The 23,799-nt window shown below is 40.7% G+C and overlaps 1 protein-coding gene across 2 annotated transcripts in view; it reads left to right on the top strand.

The window, feature by feature from the left end:
* akap13 (A-kinase anchoring protein 13) overlaps positions 1-23,799 on the top strand; it is a 270,096-nt gene that overhangs the window by 189,346 nt on the left and 56,951 nt on the right. For both annotated transcript variants that reach the window (XM_030054645.1, XM_030054644.1), the window contains 9 exons: positions 5,898-6,060; positions 8,034-8,101; positions 11,156-11,213; positions 14,219-14,399; positions 14,560-14,666; positions 16,424-16,570; positions 17,859-17,968; positions 19,078-19,221; positions 19,526-19,651. In XM_030054645.1, coding sequence (XP_029910505.1) covers positions 5,898-6,060; positions 8,034-8,101; positions 11,156-11,213; positions 14,219-14,399; positions 14,560-14,666; positions 16,424-16,570; positions 17,859-17,968; positions 19,078-19,221; positions 19,526-19,651 — 1,104 coding nt within the window. The remainder of the gene's footprint in view (positions 1-5,897; positions 6,061-8,033; positions 8,102-11,155; positions 11,214-14,218; positions 14,400-14,559; positions 14,667-16,423; positions 16,571-17,858; positions 17,969-19,077; positions 19,222-19,525; positions 19,652-23,799) is intronic.

The raw sequence follows: 23,799 nt of genomic DNA, 5'->3' as shown, positions 1-23,799 counted from the left end.
GTGAACGTTTGTCTTCAAAACGTGAGGTGAAAAAAGTAATGCCACCCTGACCCATGACTGACCTTCTTTCCAGCTAGGCTTTGTGATGTTTTGTGAATGCGTTTAGAAACTGCAGCCCTGTTTGTGCTTAGCCTCACTGATTGTCACATCCTCTTGTTAATCACATCTGTTGGCCCATGATCACTCTCATTGCCAGATTTTGTGATGTTATATGGATGCATAAGGAGAACAGTACCATTTTTGTGCAATAACATTGCAGCATCGAATGTTTGTGTCTATTGTATGTTATTGCACCATTGTATGTTATTGTCTGTCTATCTTGTTCTACCTGTTCCCAGAGATAGGTCTAAAGTCTATGTTGAGGCTGCTTTTAGCTTTTATAGTCCCTACTTTTGTAACAGTCTTCTTCACCCTTTGAGGGCTGTTAACTTAAAGACCCGCCTTTTTAGCTTGACTTTTATTTAGGCACTGTAATTCTTCACCTATTATTCTACCTGCCCTCTCTCTGATTGTAACCTTTTATCTGTTTGGTTTAACTGTTTATCTTACTTTTTTTAATGATAAATTTTTCAGTATTTTCCACTTTGTGTTGTGAAGCGTATTACATTGCAGTCAGTTGTGTGATATGTGCTATATACACTACTCACAAAAAGTTAGGGATATTTGGCTTTTGGGTGAAATTTATGGAAAATGGAAAATGTTCACGCTACAGTGATATTATATCATGAAAGTAGGGCATTTAAGTAGAAGCATGCACTGGTGATTTCCTCATTTCTCTCAAACAATTTCTTGAAACAAAAGCCAACAACAGTGGTGGATATACCACAAAAAAAATGTCAGTGTCAATAACTTGTCATGTGCCCTTGAGCATCAATTACAGCTTGACAACGACGTCTCATGCTGTTCACAAGTCGACTTATTGTCTGCTGAGGCATGGCATCCCACTCTTCTTGAAGGGCGGCCCTCAGGACATTGAGGTTCTGGGGTACAGAGCTCCGAGCCTCTACACGGTGACTCAGCTGATCCCATAGGTTTTCTATGGGATTCAGGTCTGAGAAAGTGCAGGCCACTCCATTTGAGGGACCCCAGTCTCCAGCAGCCGTTCCCTAATGATACGACCTCGATGAGCTGGAGCATCAAACACCTGATGTGAATTTTGCCGTTAAGCTCCTTGTTAGAGAACAGCAACTTGTGCAAAAAGTACTGAAACATCGAACAGTTGGACATGTGCATTCAAAAGTTTACAGAAGGTCACATTAAGTTCACCTGTAAAGGTTATAATGCATTTTAGGTTCATCCTGAAATTTCACCCGAAAGCCGAATATCCCTAACTTTTTGTGAGTAGTGTAAACTAAACTTAACTGAATTGAATTAAATAATGCTCTGTAAAACATTTAAAAAGAAAAATGTTATTATATGACTCCTTGGTAAACACTGAAACAGTGACTTTACATATGTGGTTTTTACAATACTGGTGACAGGCAAGGTGCAGAGAAAGAGGAACTAATGCATTGCTCTGGCGTATGTGTGTGAATATGTACATGCTGGTGTTAGCTCACTCACTTCCTGTTTTTAGTCAGTCAGGCAGCAGTTTGTGCACAGTGACAGCCAGTTAAAAAGACAGTAAGGGTCACAATGCTCCAATAGACAGACAGAGACCCATGCAGACAGCATTCAGAGTATTTTGAGGGACCAGTTGAAAGAGTGAAAGACAGAGAGAAAGGTAAAGAAAAAGTTAATATGACAGATGAAGACAGATGGAAGAAAGAGACAGGAAGTCAGATAAACAGATGAGCAGATTTCAGACATGCTACACAAAAGGTTCAGTAACTTCATGAAGTGGGAGAGGAGAAACCGGATTGGATGAGGTAGGAAGCAGACGGTAAAGGTGGCTGTGTTTGTGTCAGTGTGTGGATGATATGTAGTTCAGCATACAGTGAAACACGCACTGGTGACACTAGTAGTAGTAATAGTAGTGGTGATGATCAAGGTTGCAGTGATGGATGGATTACAGTGATGGAAGTGGTGATGACAATGAAGGTAAAAGTTTTTTTTTTTTTTTTTTTTTTTTTTTTTTTCACTTTACTGTTATTTTCAAGAATAGCACCAGTGAATATCTGGCCCATTTACTCAGATTTCACATTGCACCAAACCGTTTTATACTAAAAATTTCACAACATGCAGTCAAAATCCCTCGTTTTCATATTAGAGTTTTTGGTTGAAACAGCCACCTTTTAATGTTCTTCTGAAGCTAATAAAGTTGTTACCATTCATCAACCACAGATAATTCACGATGTAAAGCTGGTGTGAAGAAAGTTTGAAGTCTCTGAAAATTAATTTTCACATTGGAGTGTCTAAATTACGAATGCTTGCACTGGTAAAAGATGATGTATAAGATATGATATATATTTACATCTATATCTATGTATATGTATGTGTGTATAACTATCTATCCATCTCCCTATCTATCTATCTATCTAGCTATACACTGCATGCACAATTATTAGGCAAGTGAGTATTTTGACCATATCGTCATTTTCATGCATATTTTCCAAATCCAAGCTATATAAACTTGAATGCTAACTGGATTTAAGCATTATCAGGTGATGTGTATTTGTGTAATGAGGGAGGGTGTAGCTTAAAGTGATCAATACCCTATATCAAGGTGTGCATAATTATTAGGTGGTGTGGAGATGTAACAAGTGACGAGGCAAGAGACGGAGGTGCGTCGAGTCAGCTTTACTCTCCACTAAAAAACAACGTGCAGTGCAATACAGCTTGTGAGCAGAATGTGAACATCAACTACAATACCTGAAACCTGTAGAAACTCCCGCCCTACGTTACCCTCTCTCTTAAAGGCACAGTCCCTTGGTGAATGTCTCTCTCAGTGTCTTTATTGTGGATCACCACAGTCGCCTCTTTACCTCAGACAAAATGGGCCAAAAAAAGAGATTTAACATTCTCTGAAAAGTCAAAAATTGTAAAATGTCTTTCAGAGGGATGCAGCACTCTTGCAGTAGCTAAGCCAGTGGTTCCCAAAGTGGGGAGCGCGCCCCCTCAGGGGCGCAGAGCAATTGCAGGGGGGGCGCAAGAAGAATGAATGAATAAATAAATACAGTAAATGACACTGCTAGCATAATATGGACAAATTTTTGACAGAGCTCCCACGTAAACGCAAATCAGAGGATGAAGCACTGCCAGTTGTGCTTCCAAAGCAATTTCCTTCCAAGGCAAAGACTAGAAAATATGACGACACATATCTTGCCTTTGGCTTCACCTGTACAACGGTGGGTAATGAGGAGATTGTGTTGCAGTATGTTGTCTGTCTTAAAGTGCTAGCTTGTGACAGCTTGAAGCCGAACAAGCTAAGATGCCACTTGGAGACAAAACATCCAGAGCACAAAGACAAGCCAGTTGAGTTTTTCAGACAAAAACTTGTAAACTGCCGTGCTCAACAGTCTCTCTTTACTAAAGCTGCATCTGTGCCAGCAAATGCTCAATTTGCCTCATATAAAGTTGCCTACCGAGTGGCACAGTGTAAAAAGCCGCACACAGTAGCGGAGGAATTAATACTTCCCTGTGCTATGGACATGGTGTCAATTATGCTTGATGACTCCGCAGCCAGCAAACTAAGGGCTGTTCCTCTGTCCAACAACACCATTGGTAGGCACATTTATGATATGTCAAAGGACATAGAGCAGCAGCTTAATGATAAGGTGCGTGACAACCACTTTTCTCTGCAGATGGATGAAGCCACTGACAGTAACAAAGACTGTTTACTGATAACTTATGTCAGATTCATAGATGGAGATGACATGAGGGAGGAATTGCTTTTCTGCAAAAAAAAATTCCTGGCAGAGCCACAGCCACAGAACTGTTTAAAATCATTGACACCCACTTGAAAGAGGCCAGTCTGAAATGGGAGGACTGTGTGGGGATCTACACAGACGGGGCGCAGGCTATGGCTGGGAAACGGGGAGGGTGGCAAGCACTCATCAAGCGCGTCTTCCCCAATGTGCAGTGGACGCACTGCATGTTACACTACGAAGCACTGGCGTCTAAACAGCTGAGTCCCAAGCTGAATGATGTAATGACCGATGTCATTGCCTCAGTAAAAAACACGACCTGTCAAAGCCCGGATTTTTTCAGCACTGTGCGAGGAAATGGGCTCCGACCACACAGCTGTTCTGTTTCATAGCGAGTCCTGATGGCTGTCACGTGGGAAGGTGCTGTCCAGGGTCTTTGAACTGCGAGATGAAATCCGCATCTTTTTGAAGGAAGAGGGCAGTGATCTTGCCCATAATTTTTACTGTAACAAGTTCCGCATGAAACTTGCATACCTCATGTTTCTGAAAATCATTGAAGTGAATTTGCAGTTGCACGGCACAAATACACACCTCCCACATCTGGCAGATAAAATCACATCATTCATCAGAAAACTTTAGATGTGGCTGCAGCGAGTGAAAAATGGAAATGTGGACTCATTTGAGAACCTAAAATCATTCATTGAAGACAACAAGCTGCAGAGCACAGTGATCCCATGCATGGAAGCACACATCTCTGCCCTTCAGAAACATGCAACACCACCTGTGATGTCACCTCTGATTCAACAATGAGGCTGCAGTTTCAGTCAAAGACGCTGGCTGCATTTTGGATTGGAGTGGAGAAAGATTACCCACTGCTGGGTAAGAGAGCCCTGGCCATACTTCTTCCTTTTGCCACATCCTACCTATGTGAGATAGGTTTTTCTGCTGTGGTCTCAATCAAAACAAAATACAGATCAAAGCTGGACATTGAAAATGAACTTAGAGTGGCAATCTCAAAACTGCAACCCAGATTTGAGAAGATCTTCAGCATGAAGCAGGTATATGTGTATGTATGTCCTGTTTTTTTGCGCAAAAATTTTCTTATGTACCAAAGGAGGGCCCAGCAGAGAAAGTTTAGGAACCACTGAGCTAAGCTATTGAGGCGTGATCACCGAACAATCAAACGTTCTGTTGCAAATAGTCACCAGGATCACTAGAAACGTGTGGAGAAAAAAAAAGACAAATTAACTGCTAAAGACTTGAGAAGAATTAAACGTGAAGCTACCAGGAACCCATTAACCTCCGGTGCCGCCATATTCCAGAAATGCAACCTACCTGGAGTGTCCAGAGGTAGAAGGTGTTCAGTGCTCAGAGACATGGCCCAGGTAAGGAAGGCTGAAACACAACCACCACTGAACAAGACTCATAAGTTGAAACGTCAAGACTGGGCCAAGAATCTGGACCAGATCGGTGGGCCTGTGGCTGGATCACTAATGGACACAGAACTCCAATTCGAGTCAGACGCCATCAAGGTGGAGGTGGGGTACTGGTATGGGCTGCTATTATTAAGGATGAGCTAGTAAGACCTTTTCAGATTGAAGATGGACTTAAAATCAACTCCCAAACCTACTGCCAGTTTTTAGATGATACTTTCATCAAGCAGTGGTACAGGAAAAAGTCTACATCATTCAGGAAGGCCATGATTTTTATGCAGGACAATGCTCCATCACATGCATCCAAGTACTCCACTGTGTGGCTAGCCAGCAAAGGCCTTAAAGATCACAGAATAATGACATGGCCAAAACTCACTTTTCCTTTGTTAAATATTCAGTTTTGAGGTTTATTAACCTTTTGAATTGACTGAGATCACTGTATTTGTTCAAAAATAAAATTAATCCTCAGGAATACAGCTTGCCTAATAATTGTGCACACAGTGTGTGTGTGTGTGTGTGTGTGTGTGTGTGTGTGTGTTTACCTGCCTACTCAGTAACAGAAAGAAATTTCAACAATAAAACACAATTTTGAATCCTTGTCAAAATGTTGATGGTAGATTAAACGAACTCTTTTCTCTTGTTTTTTTTTTTTTCCCAGGAGAAGGACAAGGAAAGGAGAGTAGAGAAAGAGCGGGAGAGTAAAGACAGAGAAAAGAAGATGGCAGATGGTCATGTCTTTATTCCAGTCAGTCCCTCCCCCTCTACCACCTGTCAACAATGTACCAAACTTCTCAGTACCAAAGAAGCCTTCCTCTGTAACAGTAAGACATACTCCTACTTCTTCTATTTTTTCCTCCCATACTCTTTGCAATTCCTTCTCTTCTTTCTCTTTCTCCTGTGTTTTCTCCTTTCTCCACTCTTCCTTGAAACCATGAATGCCAAGAGAGTTCTTCTGCCACAATAAGAAAATAAGTTATCTTTCCTCTTTAGGTTCCTTTGCTCCTCTGTGGTTTTCTTTTCCTCCTTCTATCTTCGTGCTGTGAAGTGAAGTACCCCCCATGAATTATTTTTGCAGCCAAAGTACCCCCAGGTTCAGCGGTGAGGGGGGTGCATCTTGATTTCCCAAAACTGAATAAATACCAAACATAGCAAAACAAAACTGCTCTGCTAGCTCAATCATGTTGTAACTAGAATATCCGCTAGACTTTTTTTTTTCATGGACTGATAGTTATACTTCTGCCGACTTCTCAGTCATTTTTGATCTAACAGGTGCTGTGACAGCAGCTGATCTTTATCTACAACCAACTTATATTAACAATTATTTAAATATAGGTTACTGCTTTCCAGTGTTGGCAAACATATATCTTTTCATAAACTCACCGGCAGATGTTTTATTTCAGCTGGGGGTGTGTCACTCCAATTTAACGTCAGCTCCGATTAATGTGGCTAAGCAGCAAAAGTAACGACAGTAAGCAGTCACATTAAGGCTGAACAGAGTTATATAATCACCTTTTCAGACTGTTATCAATTTACCTCTGAAATAAAGACCACATTTTTCACAGATACGTTGATTTATTAAATGTTCATTTCAATGTAAAGATGCAAACAAATTGACAAATTAATTAAATCTTTGGCCTAGGAAACTCATGAAGACTGAACAAATTAATAACGATTAATAGGCTAATTAATAACTGATAACAAACAAGAACAGAGTTATAGCCGCACATCTCCGTGGAAAATCTTACAGGTACTGTCCGTGGTGCTGACTCCGCTGAGGCACTTTATTATCGAAATTAAAATTCACGGAGGATCTTGTTTAGCTCTTCTTTACTTACACCTGAGAAATCAGCTGTTTGTCCGATCCAGCTCTTCACTCGTGTATCTCGGCTTTATCTCTTCTGTCTCGTCTTCCTCGTTCAGCTATTCATCCAAACTTAGGTTGCCAAATAAATCAAAATTGACAACAAAACGCTCCATTATGCAGTCAAACAAAGTTGACAGCGGCTTTTGATGCGGGTTTTGGTGAAAAGTTTCATGTTGCCATAGAAACCACACAGACTCGGGCAATAAGATATAGGCGGAGTAATATTTTCAGTGATTGATTCAATATTTTTCATTTGAGCACAGCTCCCCGTGCCTTTGACAAGTTAGGGTGCCTTTGGTCACCAGTAATGTTACTTACTGCATCATGTGTGTGATTGACACAGCTGATAGATCACCGTTACTGTAGAGCAAATTGTAGGTCATTGATTGTAGTGCATGGTGTACAAAAAATAGACAATGAGATTGTGTGTGTGTGTGTGTGTGTGAGAGAGAGAGAGAGACAGAGAGAGACAGAGAAAGACAAAGAAAGAGAGAGAGATGGGGGTCATAAATTCCTGTGCAAGTTTTCTCTATATCTGTCTATATCTATTGATATCTATATCTATATCTATATTTTAATTTTATTTGTATGCATTACTTTAAAGCTAGTTTAATACTATTTGATTGTTTGCAGGACTGTGGGTATGATTGTTGTTTGTGAGCTGCCGGACATTTGAATTTCCCTGCGGGGATGAATAAAGATCGATCTATCTATCTATCTATCGATCTATCGATGATATACATAAATATAGATAGAAAAATAGATAGATAGATATCCAGTGACATCCTCAAGCAGAACTCTTCTTGTCATTCCATAGTCCAGGCTGAAAAAAAGTCTTCATACAAGATATCATCGATCCCGTATAGTACATGTTGTATTGACAGATATCAAAGATTCCAGAAATTACTGGTCTTTCTGTGTTATTTGCAGACTGTGGTGTCCATGTCCATAAAAACTGCAAAGAGAGTCTGGCTGTCTGCACCAAGGCCAAAATGAGGGTAGGTCGGGTACACATTACAGGAAATGACATGACATGATATGACACACTGCCTAAACCCTCTCACAAAACCCATCTTACCAAGTCATTTCGACTCTTGTTCAGTCTTGCTTTTTCTTCAAACAAGGTAAAAAAATCTGCTAGAGGTTAAGATAATTCCGCTTGTTTCAAATGCTAATCCACTTCTTTCCAAAATGTTCTTGAATTGGGTATGACCTTATGTAATCTGCCTTATTCTAACATATTGAAAAAAGTGAAACTGCATTAAAGGCAAAGGGGATTAGCTCATCACACTCTAACCTTGTTTGAAGAAAAAACAAGATTTTAACTCTGAATAAGAGACCACATGACTTGTTAAGGCTGCAGATTTTTTTTCCAGTGCATGACATAACATGACATAACATGACACAGCATAATAAAACACAGCATTAACATTTACTTGGCACCTTTTATCCAGGGTAGCTGACAGTGACAACAGTACAACATATCCACATGTTTGTATTGTTGTACTTCAGAAGCACTGGCCATATTTAAGGCCAGATTATGGTTCTGTGGACACTCGACGCAACGCGCACGCAGGTGCAACGCAGGGCGTGTGTGTCCAACATACCTCTGCGAAACACGCTAAGCAATTCTCCGCCAAAACGCTATGGGGCACGTTTTTGTTTTTTCCCCGGCAGACCTACATACACCCTGTGATGTATGGTCACTCCTCTACCTGTTGTGGTGCCAGCAGCGCTATTTTTAAAAGGAGCAGCAGTCGATCCAGATCCAGCATGATCCAAACTTTCCAAACAATTTGAAATTAACTGACGAGTCAAGATGTGATCACAACAGCAGTTCTTTTAAAAATGATGCTGCTGGCACAACAACTGGATGTGACGCCGGAGGGGCGAAATAGTTCAGCGGACCAATCATAGCTCTTGTTGTCAGTGGGGGCCTGCGTTGGGGGCTACGTGCGGTCTGCGTAGTTACAATTTTTCGGAGGTGCGCAGCAAGGCTTTGCAGCGGTCGCACAACCCCCGCAAGCTTCGCATAACCCCTGTACGCTCCGCTTACGCTAGCTTCAACAAACAATAGGAACAGTAACAGTTTGCTTGTTAGCACGGTACACCAAGGATTACATCAGAAGACAAGAAAACGTGAGGGCTAGCAAAGGCTTCCATCTAAATTCGGATCTTCTGCTAGCAAAGAAGTCAGTCATGGGGCTGTGTTTTGAATCACCTACTAAAGTACTGCCTACTACATCCTCAAACAGTATGGACTACATCCTACTTACTCATTGGACAATTAGTGTGCTATTACTAGCAGACTGTTCACACTGAGGTATATTGCTAAGTATCCCAGAATGCTTTTTGCACTGATCAACATGAAATCAGGACTTTAAACCAGGTTCTAAAAGCTGATATACTTTTTGCTCCAACACTGTTAATATGTCATTTGAGTAATTTTTTTTTTTTTTTTTTATTATTCAGGCAACAATCTAGTCATGTAGATTACCAATATGTGATTGGTTTGTCCAGGTACCGCCTGTTTGGAAATTTGCTCTGATGTTTTTGAGACGCCAACACAACTCTTAAGCTAGCCACGGTACAAAATAAGCTCACTTCCTGTTGTTTACAAAATAAAACCTTTATTCACAACTAACTTGTCAAATACATTATAACAAAGAGTGGTTCTTTTGTTTTGAAGTCAGGATGTACAACATCTTCTTCAGCCGACTTCTAGCTTACTTGACACAGTAACATTATATCTAGTTTCAGTAAACTGGCTGGCTGTCAGCACACTTAGTGGCCATTTTACTAGGTCCACATGAACAGTCTAATACAATCCAATGCAACTGTTCTGTAACCAATACAAAAGTTTAGTTTTATGATGCCTATAATGCTTTCTTTTTGTCACAGTAACAGAGGTGTTCATTCAATTCTATGCTGGGCCTTGAGCTCATAGTGGTGCTGTTGTACTGGACTGCATTTTATTGAGAGCTGTTTCTAATATTCTGTCCTGTTCGTGTATACAAATAGGGAAGTCAAAAAACTAGAAACACCTCTCAATATAATGTAGTCCAGTACAAGACCTGTACAAACTACAACCTCAGTAATAAACATAGAATTAAATTGACACATTCTCCACAATGTCAACACAAACTGAACATTATAAACTTTGTTAAAAGGTAGAATTTATGGCAGAGCTGCTGCATTGAACTGCATTAGACTGTACAGATGGACCTAATAAAGTGGACACTGAGTGTATATTAATGTGATGTGATGAGCTGAGATGAGTGAAACATTCACTTAAATTTTAAATTACAATCATGTATAGCATCAGAACACTTACATAGCGTTAATAAATTACACAGTCTGAAGTGATGTAATGCATTCTGGGGAAGTTGAGTATAATTATGAAAACATTTGCTATCATATCGTGTCAACGCTATCTCTAACAACGAAGATATTTTCATTACTGTTGGTTGGTCTCACCAGAGTCGAGGCAATAATATTACTCTAGAGGAACACCCAGCCAGCCCCACTGGCATGGGTTACTGTAGAAAATGCAGAACTCTTGATTTATTACAGTTATTGACTTTCAGAATTCTCAGATCTTGGTGGTTGAAGATGGTACTCAAGAATTATACCAAATAAGAAAGTTACTTTTTTTTTTCTAATTGTACCATTCCTTTAACTCTTGCCCTAACTTAAACCTAATAGTAATTCTAATTTTAACCCCATATCCTAACCTGTAAGCACACAGTGAACAAAATATCCTTACTTTGGAGGATTTTTCTCAGCTTTTTATGCTTATAGGCTATATTTCCCACAGATGTACTTGATTACCATGTTGTCAAGTTTGTAACTGAAATGTTTTTTCTTCTGCATGCCAGTTCTTCTACATGGCAGTTTGTTGATATTGATCAGCAGAACTTGAAAAATAGGATTTGAAACTTTGATGAGACGTGCTCACTGGATTGACAAACACCACAGAAAAATCATGCAGTATGTAAAGTCCATTTTTTAGTGATTGCTCCCTTTTCATAATGTTATGTGTTTGCTTCCAGCAGCAGTCATTGATGCCAGAGGCTGTTCATGGATCAGCTGTTAACACCAGGAATAAATGTAAGACATTTGTTTCAGTTTGATTTTATTCAATTAGTGAATGGATACAACGCAAAAATAGGACATAATAATTGAACAAATGGGAGACACTAAACAAGATTTTCAACACAAAAAAATATTAAGTAATGATACATTCATGGAAAAACATGAAATGAGACAAAGACAATTTATAAAAAATATGAAAACTGTACAGTAAAGTTTAGTGTAATCCAAATTTGAACTTTTCCCGCATATTGAAGGAATGGATGGAATGACGCCATTGTATTCAGTTCAGTATTAAATCTAAAACAAATTAAATCATTCTGCATTTTTGCCTAATATCTATACAGCGTATATATGTAAAATATCATCATATCTAAAATATGACTGTAGCAAACAGTCATATTTTAGAATTCCAATATAATTTCTCCTACCTTTTATCCGGCCATTGGTTTTGATTCATTCCATTACGATATGAAAATGGTCTTTCAGAGACTTCAAACTTTGTTCACACCAGCATTCCATCACCGCAGCAGTTTTGTTGTCTTTTGATGACTTGAAATTGGGTGCGGAATGCAACGTTGGATGGACATGAAACTCTCCTGGTTGAATATCAATTTCCTCTTTAATACTAATTTATCTAAAACCCACAGGTTTAGAAAAAAACAGGATGGTGCTCACTGACTTGAACCCCTATATAAAGCAAAAAAAAAAAAAAAGTCCACAAAAAATCCACAAATAATAGTGAAAAACGGAAGAAATCTTGAGAAGAACCACAGTTACCTGAGATTGCTAGCTAACTTTAATTTACAGGCTGACTTCAGTGTGCGAAATAAGGGGGAGCAAAGGGAAGAAATTTTGGGGGAGCCGTGCCGGCCAGCACCGCACAATTTTCACAGTAGAGGGTGACAGGGGAATGAATTTTTACTCCTGTTCCATCCCACCCCCACTCTTTTTAAGGGTTGTTTTCTACCCATGAGGCAGTGTAATTATTTTGATGTGATGTTCTCACCATCCCTTTCCAGTTTACTTTGTGCTCTACTAGACACTTTTATTCACACCATCTGGCCAGTAGGTTGGTCCACAGTTTTATATAGTTTGTGGTTGTCAATCCACACACAATGCACTGGTGAAGTGGCTGCAACCAACCAGCAACCAGCCACCAGAGCAGACAGGAGAGAATAAAAAATACAACAGAATGACTAGCGTTATGTCTAAGAACTGCATGTTTATTTATAGAAACTGACCTATTGATATTATTATTCCTGTCCTGCCCACTCCCACTGATGTTTTTTCCCTGTCTCGTCCCAGTCTCATGATAACCTGAAGAACAACTGTGAAATAGAGGCACACCATTATTATTATTATTATTATTATTATTATTATCATTATTTAAGATTAATCTCATGCTAACCTTAAAGTTGCAGGTCAGCTGCATTTGCTAATGTTGCCTAGCAAGCTCAAAGATACCGGTAATGTGTTACAGTGATGATTTCACATAAAACAGCATGATGGGGTAAAACGTGTGCTGAATTCAGGACAGCATTGTTATTTTGATCTGAAAATAGCAGCTTTTTGGTGAAATTTCCATGTGCACAATCAAACATGCATACAATATAATACCTGAAACTACACCTTCCTTATTGTGTGTCCAGTCCAGTTAGCTAAATACAGTCATTCTCAATAGCTGGATATTCATGGATTTCAACTAGGGATGCACCGATCCAACTTTTTCAGTTCCGATGCCGATACCGATGCTGGGGCCTTACGTATCGGTCAATACCCGATACCGATCCGATATTATTGTTGATTTAAGAAACTACAAACCACAACAGCAGTGGCAGCTCAGTGGTGTTTCTGGAGGTGCTTGATTAAATTTGTGGTAATAGGGAGTTTAAACAACGGCAGATTGTGCGGCGGCTACGGCAAACAGAAATGGATCTGCGCTCTGCTGATCGAGACTTCAGCCATCGTGCCGGTGTTGTCTGCCGTAGTATCCTGATCTACAATGGTGCAAGGATCATTCTCACGTAGTAGCTACAACACGTGATACAGGTGAATCAGTTAAATAGTTTTCCTTGCATTTCTGAAATTAAATGTGTTCTAGCATGTCATGCAGGTCACGCACTGAACTATCCCTTCACACTCCGATCAGATGTGTGCTTAATTGTCAATAATTAATTATTATTATTAATATATTATTATTAATTAAATCTTTAAATTATTGTCCGAAATGCACACATCTTTCCATTTTGCTCTCTACCTGCACTTGGCATAATGACAATAGCCTACATTTGAATAACAAAAAAACATGAAAGCACTCACTATGAGTGTAACACTTTTAATTAATAAAACTGCACAGCGTTGATGCTGAGGAAAACGCTGCCGCGGCAGTTTGCTTAATAACTACTGTGGATTTGACAGCTACGGCAAGAGCGTCGGGAGAGATCCATTTCCGGTTGCAGTAGCCGCTGCACAATCCGCCTTTGCTTAAACTCCCTATTATATCTGGCAGTGCTACCACCACCCCGGCAACATTCATTTTACATACATTCCACCTGGCCGTCGAGCTAGTTGGCCTGCTAAGAGTGAAATACCTCCATATCACAGAACCTTTCGTTCGCTCCATGTTGTTTGTGTTTGCAACTCAACTCAATCAACTCTTGCGGCATGCGGCACACATGCTGTATGACGTAGCCCGTGTTGCAAATATTTAAAGGGGAAGGATTGGTCTTACGGATCGGCTGCTTTTACAGTTACCTGATCCAGGTAAAATGTTGATATCGGCGCCGATATCTGATGCTAATATCGAATTGGTGCATCCCTAATTTCAACAGTGAGTAACAGTAAGTCAGTCAGTTATTCTGGGAGCGACTCAGTGAAAGACATTCATAATTCTTGGCTGGCCCTGTTCGGGCGGTCTGACAAAAAGGTGTTGAAGGTGAAGAAGCACATCTGCCTACTGTGCAGTGCACAATTCTGTTGGCTTATCTGAATGGACATTTTCTGATTATGTTCATGACCAGCTACATCTTCAGCATCGTCTGTGTCATCGTCATCATCGTCGTCATCACGGGAACATTGGTCCATGCTGACCAGCCCTGAAGACCAGCTGGCTTTGGTGTTTCCACGGAGAAACCCCAGCATTTTATCCTTTAACACACACAGCAACTTGGCCAAGAGCATCTCCACCAGTAACATAGCAGGGTGAGATCCATCAACTATTTTAAAATACTCTTCCATTTGAAGAGTAGATATAATATAACAGGTACAGAAAATCCAAGTGCAGTGTGTGTGGGCATGTGCACAAAAATGTAACCAATCGGAACTCTTTCAAAAACATTTTTGATGGGTTTATTCCCTGAAGGCTAGATGATGTACCTCTGAAAGGCCTGAAGTTTCTGTCCCAGTCCACTGACTCTCTTCATCAGGGAGGCAAAGTCAGTGCTTCCATCGAGTCACTCACTGATGAAGGTAAGATCAACAGCAAACATATTCATTGTAAAATAAAGGAAAAGCTCATTCATTAATTAGGTCTTCACTTGTTAGTTTGACAAAATGTACACTATATTGCCAAAAGTATTCGCTCATCTATCCAAATCATTGAATTCAGGTGTTCCAATCACTTCCTTGACCACAGGTGTATAAAATCAAGCACCTAGGCATGCAGACTACTTCTACAAACATTTGTGAAAGAATGGGTCGCTCTCAGGAGCTCAGTGAATTCCAGCATGGTGCTGTAATAGTAATGTAATAGGATGCCACCTGTGCTTTAAGTCCAGTTGTGAAACTTCCTCGCTACTAAATATTCCACAATCAACTGTTAGTGGTACTATAACAAAGTAGAAGCGATTGGGAACGACAGCAACTCAGCCACGGAGTGGTAGGCCACATAAAATCACAGAGCGGGGTCAGCGGATGCTGAGACGCATAGTGCGCAGAGGACGCCAACTTTCTGCAGAGTCAATAGCTACAGACCTCCAAACTTCATGTGATCTTCAGATTAGCTCAAGAGCAGTGCGTAGAGAGCTTCATGGAATGGGTTTCCATGGCCGAGCAGCTGCATCCAAGCCTTACATCACCAAGCACAATGCAAAGCATCGGATGCAGCGGTGTAAAGCACACCGCCACTGGACTCTAGAGCAGTGGACACGTGTTCTCTGCAGTGACGAGTCACGCTTCTCCGTCTGGCAATCTGATGGACAAATCTGGGTTTGGTGGTTGCCAAGAGAACGGTACTTGTCTGACTGCATTGTGCCAAGTGTAAAGTTTGGTGGAGGGGGGATTATGGTGTGGGCTTGTTTTTCGGACGTTGGGCTCGGCCCCTTAGTTCCAGTGAAAGGAACTCTTAATGCTTCAGCATACAAAGACATTTTGGACAATTCCATGCTCCCAACCTTGTGGGAACAGTTTGGAGCGGGCCCCTTCCTCTTCCAACACGACTGTGCACCAGTGCACAAAGCAAGGTCCATAAAGACATGGATGACAGAGTCTGGTGTGGATGAACTTGACTGGCCTGCACAGAGTCCTGACCTGAACCCGATAGAACACCTTTGGGATGAATTAGAGCGGAGACTGAGAGCCAGGCCTTCTCGACCAACATCAGTGTGTGACCTCACAAATGCACTTCTGGAAGAATGGTCAAAAATTCCCATAAACAAACTCCTAAACCTTGTGGAAAGCCTTCCTAGAAGAGTTGAAGCTGTTATAGCTGCAAAGGATGGGCCCACATCATATTAAATCCTATGGTTTAAGAATGGGATGTCACTCATGTTCATATGTGTGTGAAGGCAGCCGAGCGAATACTTTTGGCAATATAGTGTATGTAAATGTGTGTGAGTGTGTGGACATCAATATGACTGTAGGAGCAACTTGTTCCTATGCACTCACAGGATGATGGGCAGTAAAAAAGACTGATGAAGGTTATGGTACTGCAGTATGCACAGTGGGGCACTTTTTAACTTTATGAAGTTTTTAACTTTATCATTATAAAGTTTTTATCTTTATAATGAATAGCCAAATTGAAAAAAAGGCTTTCTTACCTTTCTAACCTTTTTTGGAGTGCCTTGGACCACTTTTGTCTAATGTCTGCAGTATACTTTCCAGCGTCTTGCCTGTTTGTCATGATGCACAACAAGTTTGAAAGTGAAATCAGTTGTGTTGAAGAATATTTCTGGCTGTGTTGTTCTAATTTGAGTGGTGTATGTGTATGTGTGTATGTGTCTTTTAAGGTACAGAACTAATTGACAGTCAGTTGATGGGAGAGTTTGAGTGTGAGGTGAAAGATTTAGAAGCAGATTCATGGAGCGCCACGGTGGATAAGAAGTTCCTGAAAATGCTCAAGAAGGATGAAATCAAGAGACAAGACGTCATCTATGGTAAAAAAAAAAAAAATAGAAATATGTAATAAGGTCAAATTCAAATTTCAAGGTACATCCATGGTCATATGGTTGGTGTAGTCTGTGGTATTGCTATTTTACACATACACTCACTTCTGTGAGGGCACAACAACCAAAACTGGCCAAATTTTGTAAATTTTTACAATAATTCGAAAATAATTCTAAATCACACCACTTGAATGTGCAACTAAAAAAAAGCATCTTATGAAGAAAATGATCATTAACAGCAAGTGACAGCAACTGCAAGTGAACAAATACTAGTCACTCAAAACTGACTTTTTTTTTTTTTTTTTTTTTTTTTTACACAAATGGCGAATTATGTTGTGCTGAAAAATAAGTCCTAAATTTTTTTGTGGAGTTTAATGCTTTGCTTACACAGCTGACTTGACTGAAAGTGCTAAATCATAATTAATCACAGTATGTTTCCAAAAGCACCTTCATCTACCTTTTATTTTTTAATGAATTTTAGTTTTTTTTTATGAATGAGTATTATGTTGTTTCAAAATTAGGCAATTTTCTTCTTACATATGGTCCATGTAACAATTTTCCATCAGGACTTTTTAGTTTCACTTACACTGAAACACAGTCTTACTTACCTAGACAGACTTACTTAGTTTTGATTTATTTGGCAGTTCCACATCACCTTTGTATACTGATGCCATCTGTAAAGCCAGTTTATGCTGGATTTGTTTTCACACACACACACACACACACACACACACACACCCTGCTTACCTTCCATGCTGCCAGAATCCTACTAGGACAAGGTTTTCAAACTTTTACACACACTTTTTCACTGATAGTTTTCTTGTAATTAAAAAAGCTAATTTTCTGGTAAATGCCATTTTTTTCTCTTTTTTTTTTTTAACTAATATTTTTTGCTCATCATCTTTTTTTCCCATGCTTTTGGCTGAAATCAAGTGAATTTGCTCAGCTTACAAAGGGTGTTTCCATTGTTTGAATGCCATACTTTTTCTGCATTCAAACAGTTTCTAGTGAATTAAATTACAGTGAAATTAAACTATTACTTGTTTTGCTGAGGACCCCCGGTCAAGGACCCCACTTTGAAAACCACTGTACTAGGTTGAGAGACTCTAATAAACAAGCTCATAATGAGTCATGTTAAGTTGGTCTAAAAAACCTTGCCTGTAATGTGAAAATAAACAAATCATGTAGAGTGCAACAAAGTAACATTAGTTCAAACCAAAAGAAGTGAAGAGCAGCCTTCCTCACATGTGCATGTAAGATTGTCTCTGTCCACTTGTAGAGCTGTACCAGACAGAGTTCCACCATGTGAGGACACTGAAGATAATGTCTGAAGTTTACTATAAAGGCATTCAGAAAGAGCTGCAGCTGGACAGTCATACTCTGGATAAGGTAAGTTGTGTCTCCCACATTGGTAATAATAATGATAAAATTAATAAAATCTATTCATAGATAAAATGTCCTGTCTTTAAGGAATATTTTTTATTTTATTTGAATTGTCAATTAACATTGTTTATGTTATGACCCAAATAATGATCTCCTTCCAGTGCCATCATGAGAACATTATGAGAATTAAATATGGCAAGAAAAAAACACGCCGAGGAGCTTTGTGTGTTGAAGCTCAGACCCTCAAAGTGGGACTGACTTGCTTATGATTGTCACCAGAAGTATGATTCAGCTTTTCAGTTTAGTCCAGTGTTAACAAAAAGTAATCTAAAATTGTAAGAAACCATAATATTAGATTGGACCTACAGAATAGCAGTAATTACAAAATCAATATATATATCGAACGGGCACCTTATGGCTCTTTTCCACTAGTACCTACTCGGTTCGACTCGGCTCAACTCTACTCACCTCGACATGGTTTCGGTGGTTTTCCATTACAACTGAGTACCACATTGCTGTGGGTGGAGTCGTCGTAGCAACGCGGTGCACCGTCCAGCTCCCTCTGGATTCTTTGGGCCGCCACCAAGCACAGAAAAGTCTCCACCTCTTCATTTTACCACAGTACCGGTTTGCTTGCCTTTTTCCGACTTTGCCAACTTCAGCAATGATCAATGCGCACAGTTGCTGTTGCCGTTTTTTTTTTTTTTTTTAAATGCCGGGTTTGGCTTTCATGAAGGAGTTGCTCTCATGTGTCGTCACTCCCTGTCCAATCCGTGGCCTACACGACGTTTACATCACATTTCGGCTCGACTTGGCTCGACTCAGCTCGCTTGGAACCCTGGCCGAGTAGGTCCCAAAATAGCATCTGCTAACAGGTACTATCACCTAATGGAAAAGCTCTCAAACTGAGTAGAGTGGAGCCAAGTCGAGGCGAGTAGGTACTAGTGGAAAAGCGTCACTAGTGGCATGAATAGGAATTGTATTGAGAGGTCCCTGCTGATTCCTATCCCTGCCTAAAAGTACCCCAAAACAGGTAATTTGGGTCACTTTTGTGTACCTTTGGTACAGTTCAATGTGGTATTGATGAACTCAAATTTGTGTTTTTTCCATTGCAGGTTTTCCCCATGTTAGATGTCCTGTTGGCGACACACACACAGTTCTTCAGTCGTCTTCTAGAGCGAAGAAGAGCCTCATCAGCTGAGGGGCAGAGTGACAAGAGTTTCCTCATCCGCAGTATTGGTGATGTTCTTGTCAATCAGGTGAGGGAGAAGAGACTAGCTAAAATGGCTTAGAGTTATAGACAGTTTAACTAGTAACTAATGAGGATATTTCACCACCATGTAGACTCATATCACACCCAGGGAACTAGACTATCCAGATCATAGACATAGAGGCCAATCAAGTTCTGCAAAACATTTTGCTAAAGCAAGCTTGTAAATCAAGGGTGACAAGAGCTTTCTTAATTTCCAACATTCTACAGATTCATCATTCAGTTATTGCTCTTGTGTCATTTCAGCAACTACAATCACATTTGCACTGTTATTCTGTTGTTATCTTATTTAGTTTTCAGGCTGCAATGCTGAACAAATGAAGAAAGTTTATGGGAAGTTCTGCAGTCGCCACAATGAAGCAGTAAACCTCTACAAAGAGCTACACACCAAGGATAAACGCTTCCAGGCTTTCATAAAGGTCAGGCCAGATTATACTTGAGTACTCTACATATACAGAATAGTAGTAGATTTTTTACCGTTGACATTAGGGCTGTGCAGTATGACAATAAATCTCATATCCCGATATAGGTCTTTTCATATTCCGATAACAATATGTATAGTAGTACTACAGAATAGTAGTAGATTTTTTACCGTTGACATTAGGGCTGTGCAGTATGACAATAAATCTCATATCCCGATATAGGTCTTTTCATATTCCGATAACAATATGTATCATAATATAGCACATTTTCAGTAAGTTGCATGAATAAATATTTTATGTAAAATAACCAGAAGAAGACAAAAAAAGATACTTATTCATATTTTATTATTTTTCTCCTTTCATTTAAAACTTTTGTGCAAATTTTCAATTCAACAGTAAAGAAAAAATGAAACATGTAAAATAGAAGCATAATCATGGAAGGAGTCTATCGGCCAACTGTAAATGCTTCCCAATGCTGGCCCATTTTTTTCCCGGGCAACACTAGTGCCGTGAATGCACCATATTAAGTGACACCTCTTCAGTCAGTTATCAAGACCATTTAATTTTCTGTCAAAACGCCACCATAGCTACACCGCAGGTGTGTGTGGTGCCTGCAGAGGCTGCCGCTGCCACTTCCTGCTCGTCTCCAAAACTGTCCTGACCTCTGTGTTTTGTGCTGGTTGATGAAGACAACATGATGCCGGTTTTCATGTGTCTGTCTGGAACTGACACATGAATACCATTGTGATGTTGCCAGCTCATCCCCAAATTCTACAGACTGCAAATGTCACTAAATTTACGGTGAGAAATCAAAATATTGCTTTGTAGTGAACATTTTGTCTCAGTGGATGCAGTTCTTCCGTTTTATCTGAGCTTCATTAGCACAGTTAATAAAATGACACTGCTGTTAGTGTTTAAGTGTCAACTTAGGGGAGATCGGGCTTTTGCAGTGGCCGCCCCAAATCTGTGGAACAGTTTACCCCTCCATATAAGAACTGCCCCCTCTATTATCCATTTGAAGTCTCTCTCTCTTTTTTTTTTTTTTTATTATTAACATTTTATGATCATAACAACAAAGACATGGACAACAATAGTACAAAACACACAAAAAACAAAACAAATTAAAGCTGCAAGCAGCGTTGGACGGGCCTTCGCACCTGTGCCCCGCGCCCCCCTCATGCCCGTCGGGGACGGTCCATTCAATTCAATTCAATTCAATTTTATTTATTTGTATAGCCCAGAATCACAAATACAAATTTGTCTCAAAGGGCTTTACAGAAAAATACAACATCCTCTGTCCTTAGACCCTCACATCGGATGAGGAACAACTCCCTAAAAAAACCCTTTAACAGGGAGAAAAATAGGAAGAAACCTCAGGGGAGCAACAGAGGAGGGATCCCTCCCCAGGACGGACAGACGTGCAATAGATGTTGTAAACACAAATAACAAACAATAAAATGTATGGGAATAGATAGGTGGCGGATGAGGGATGATGACGCCAAGGCAAGCTGGATGCACCAGAGCAGCCAGGGACCCGGGCCACACAGCCACCTACACCACGACGACCTGGATCTGAAGTAGACAGAGCATGCACTCGGACAAACACACATCAACCATTCACACACACTCACACAGAGACAAAGGTGGCACATTAATTATCTGGAGAAGACTAATTGATAATTAGCTCCGTGAGAGCAATAATCTCATAATCTCGTCGGCAGGTGAGTGCTTGGGTTACTTCATTGAGACAGAGAACCAGCCCACCGTACCACTAACCGTCAGCCATAAGTTAGGCCGAAGAGATGAGTTTTTAATCTAGATTTGAAAGAATCAACAGATTCAGATTGCCTGACGTCAGCAGGGAGGTTATTCCATAGCAGCGGGGCACGATAGGAAAAGGCCCGGCCACCTGCTGACTTCTTCTTAATCCTAGGTAAGCAAAGCAGCCCCGCATTTTGAGAGCGGAGAGCCCACGATGGAATGTAGGGTTTAAGGAGATGTGAAAGATAAGATGGGGCAAACCCATTTAAGAATTTGTAGGTTAACAGAAGGATACAAGGATACAAGGATACAAGGAAGTTTATTTGTCATTATACAACAGGTTGAATAATGAAATTAAAGTGTGGTTCCCTCTTGACTGATTAATTGATTGTATAGAAAATAAAATTATTAAACATGGAGGAGTGCAGATGGTGCATTTAGTAGTCTCACAGCCTGAGGGAAGAAGCTGCTCTGTAGTCTGGTTGTACGGCAGCGAATACTTCTGTATCTTTTGCCTGATGGCAGCTTAAGTTTCCTTAAGAAATACAGCCGTTTCTGGGCTTTTCTAACCAGGGCAGAGATATGTGAAGTCCATGTTAGGTTCTCTGTTATGTTGATTCCCAGGAACTTAAAACTGCTAACTTGCTCCACCTCAGCTCCATTGATGTAGACAGGGTTGTGTGTCTTTGCCTCTTTTTTTCGAAAATCAACTATCAGCTCTTTGGTTTTGCTGACGTTGAGCAGAAGGTTGTTGTCTGTGCACCATTTTGCAAGAGGTTGATTTCCTCCCGATATGAGAACTCATCATTGTTGGAAATCCGGCCGATGATGTTGGTGTCATCTGCGAACTTCACGATAGAGTTCTCTCCATGTCGGGGGTTGCAGTCGTGGGTGTACAGCGTGAACGGGAGGGGGCTGAGCACACAGCCCTGGGGCGCTCCGGTGTTGAGCACTAGAGTGGAGGAGGAGAGACTGCCAATCCGAACTGACTGGGGTCTGTTTGTGAGGAAGTCCAGTATCCAGTTGCAGAGAGTGGTACTGATGCCCAGAGTGTTCAGTTTTCCAATCAGCAATCATGGGGGAGATTGTGTTGAAAGCTGAGCTGAAGTCAACAAACAGCATTCTGATGAAGGTGCTGCTTTTCTCCAGGTGAGTGAAGACTGAATGGAGAGCAGTGGATATGGCATCCTCTGTGGATCTGTTGGTTCTGAATGCAAACTGCTGAGGGTCCAGACTGGCAGGGATGTTGTTCTTTATGTGCTGGAGAACCAGTTTCTCAAAGTACTTCATCAGGATGGGGGTGAGTGCCACAGGGCGGTAGTCATTTAGATTAGACACTGCAGACTTTTTAGGCACAGGGATAATGGTGGCTGTCTTGAAGCAGGTGGGAACACTCTCCTGTGACAGTGATATGTTGAAAATGTCGGTAATGACATCTACTAGCTGGTTGGCACATGTTTTTAGTACACGGCCAGGGATGTTGTCAGGCCCAGCAGCTTTACTCATATTCACTTTCAGCAGGACTTTCCTCACATCCACTGTGGATACTGACAGTGGCCGGTCCTCTGGAGGCGGAGTAGACTTTACAGCTGATTCCTTGTTGAGGAGGTCAAAGCGAGCATAGAATGTGTTTAGCTCGTCTGGTAACGTGGCCTCACACATGATGGGAGCGCTCCTGGTTTTGTAGCCTGTCACATTTTTGACCGCCTGCCACAAGTCTTTGCTGTTGTTGGTGTTGAGGTCTCTCTCCAGTCTCTGCTGATGCCTTCGCTTTGCCTCCTTGATGCCAGCTTTCAGTTTTGCTCTGGCAGTGTTGTAGGCTTCTTTGTCACCTGACTTGAAGGCAGCTTTTTTGGCTCTACATAGAGCTCTCACCTCTCCATTCATCCAGGCTTTCTCATTAGGGAATGATTTAACTGTCCTTGTTTTTACCACATCATCAGCACATTTGCTGATGTATGATGTCACTGATGATGCGTATTCTTCAAGGTCAATATGGTTCTCCTGGGTAGCAGCATCCCTGAACATCTGCCAGTCCGTGCATTCAAAACAGTCCTGTAGAGCCGCTGCAGCTTCATCTGTCCACACTTTAACTGTTTTTACAGTTGCACCTTAAAGTCAGATCTAATATGCACAGGAAGCCAATGAAGGGAGGCCAGAATTGGAGTAATATGATCAAATTTTCTAGTTCTAGTTTAGACCCTAGCTGCAGCATTTTGAACCATCTGGAGACTTTTGGTGCTGGCCTGTGGGAGACCTGAAAACAGAACATTGCAGTAATCAAGTCTGGCTGAAACAAATGCATGAAAAAAGGTCTCTGCGTCAGCCATGGACAGGGAAGACCGAATTTGTGCTATATTACGTAAATGAAAATAGGCAGTCTT

Source organism: Myripristis murdjan, chromosome 6 (genome assembly GCF_902150065.1).
Source record: "Myripristis murdjan chromosome 6, fMyrMur1.1, whole genome shotgun sequence".
NCBI classification, from domain to species: Eukaryota; Metazoa; Chordata; class Actinopteri; order Holocentriformes; family Holocentridae; genus Myripristis; species Myripristis murdjan.
Note: the sequence above shows the minus strand (reverse complement) of the source record. Positions and strands in the feature narration are given on the sequence as shown.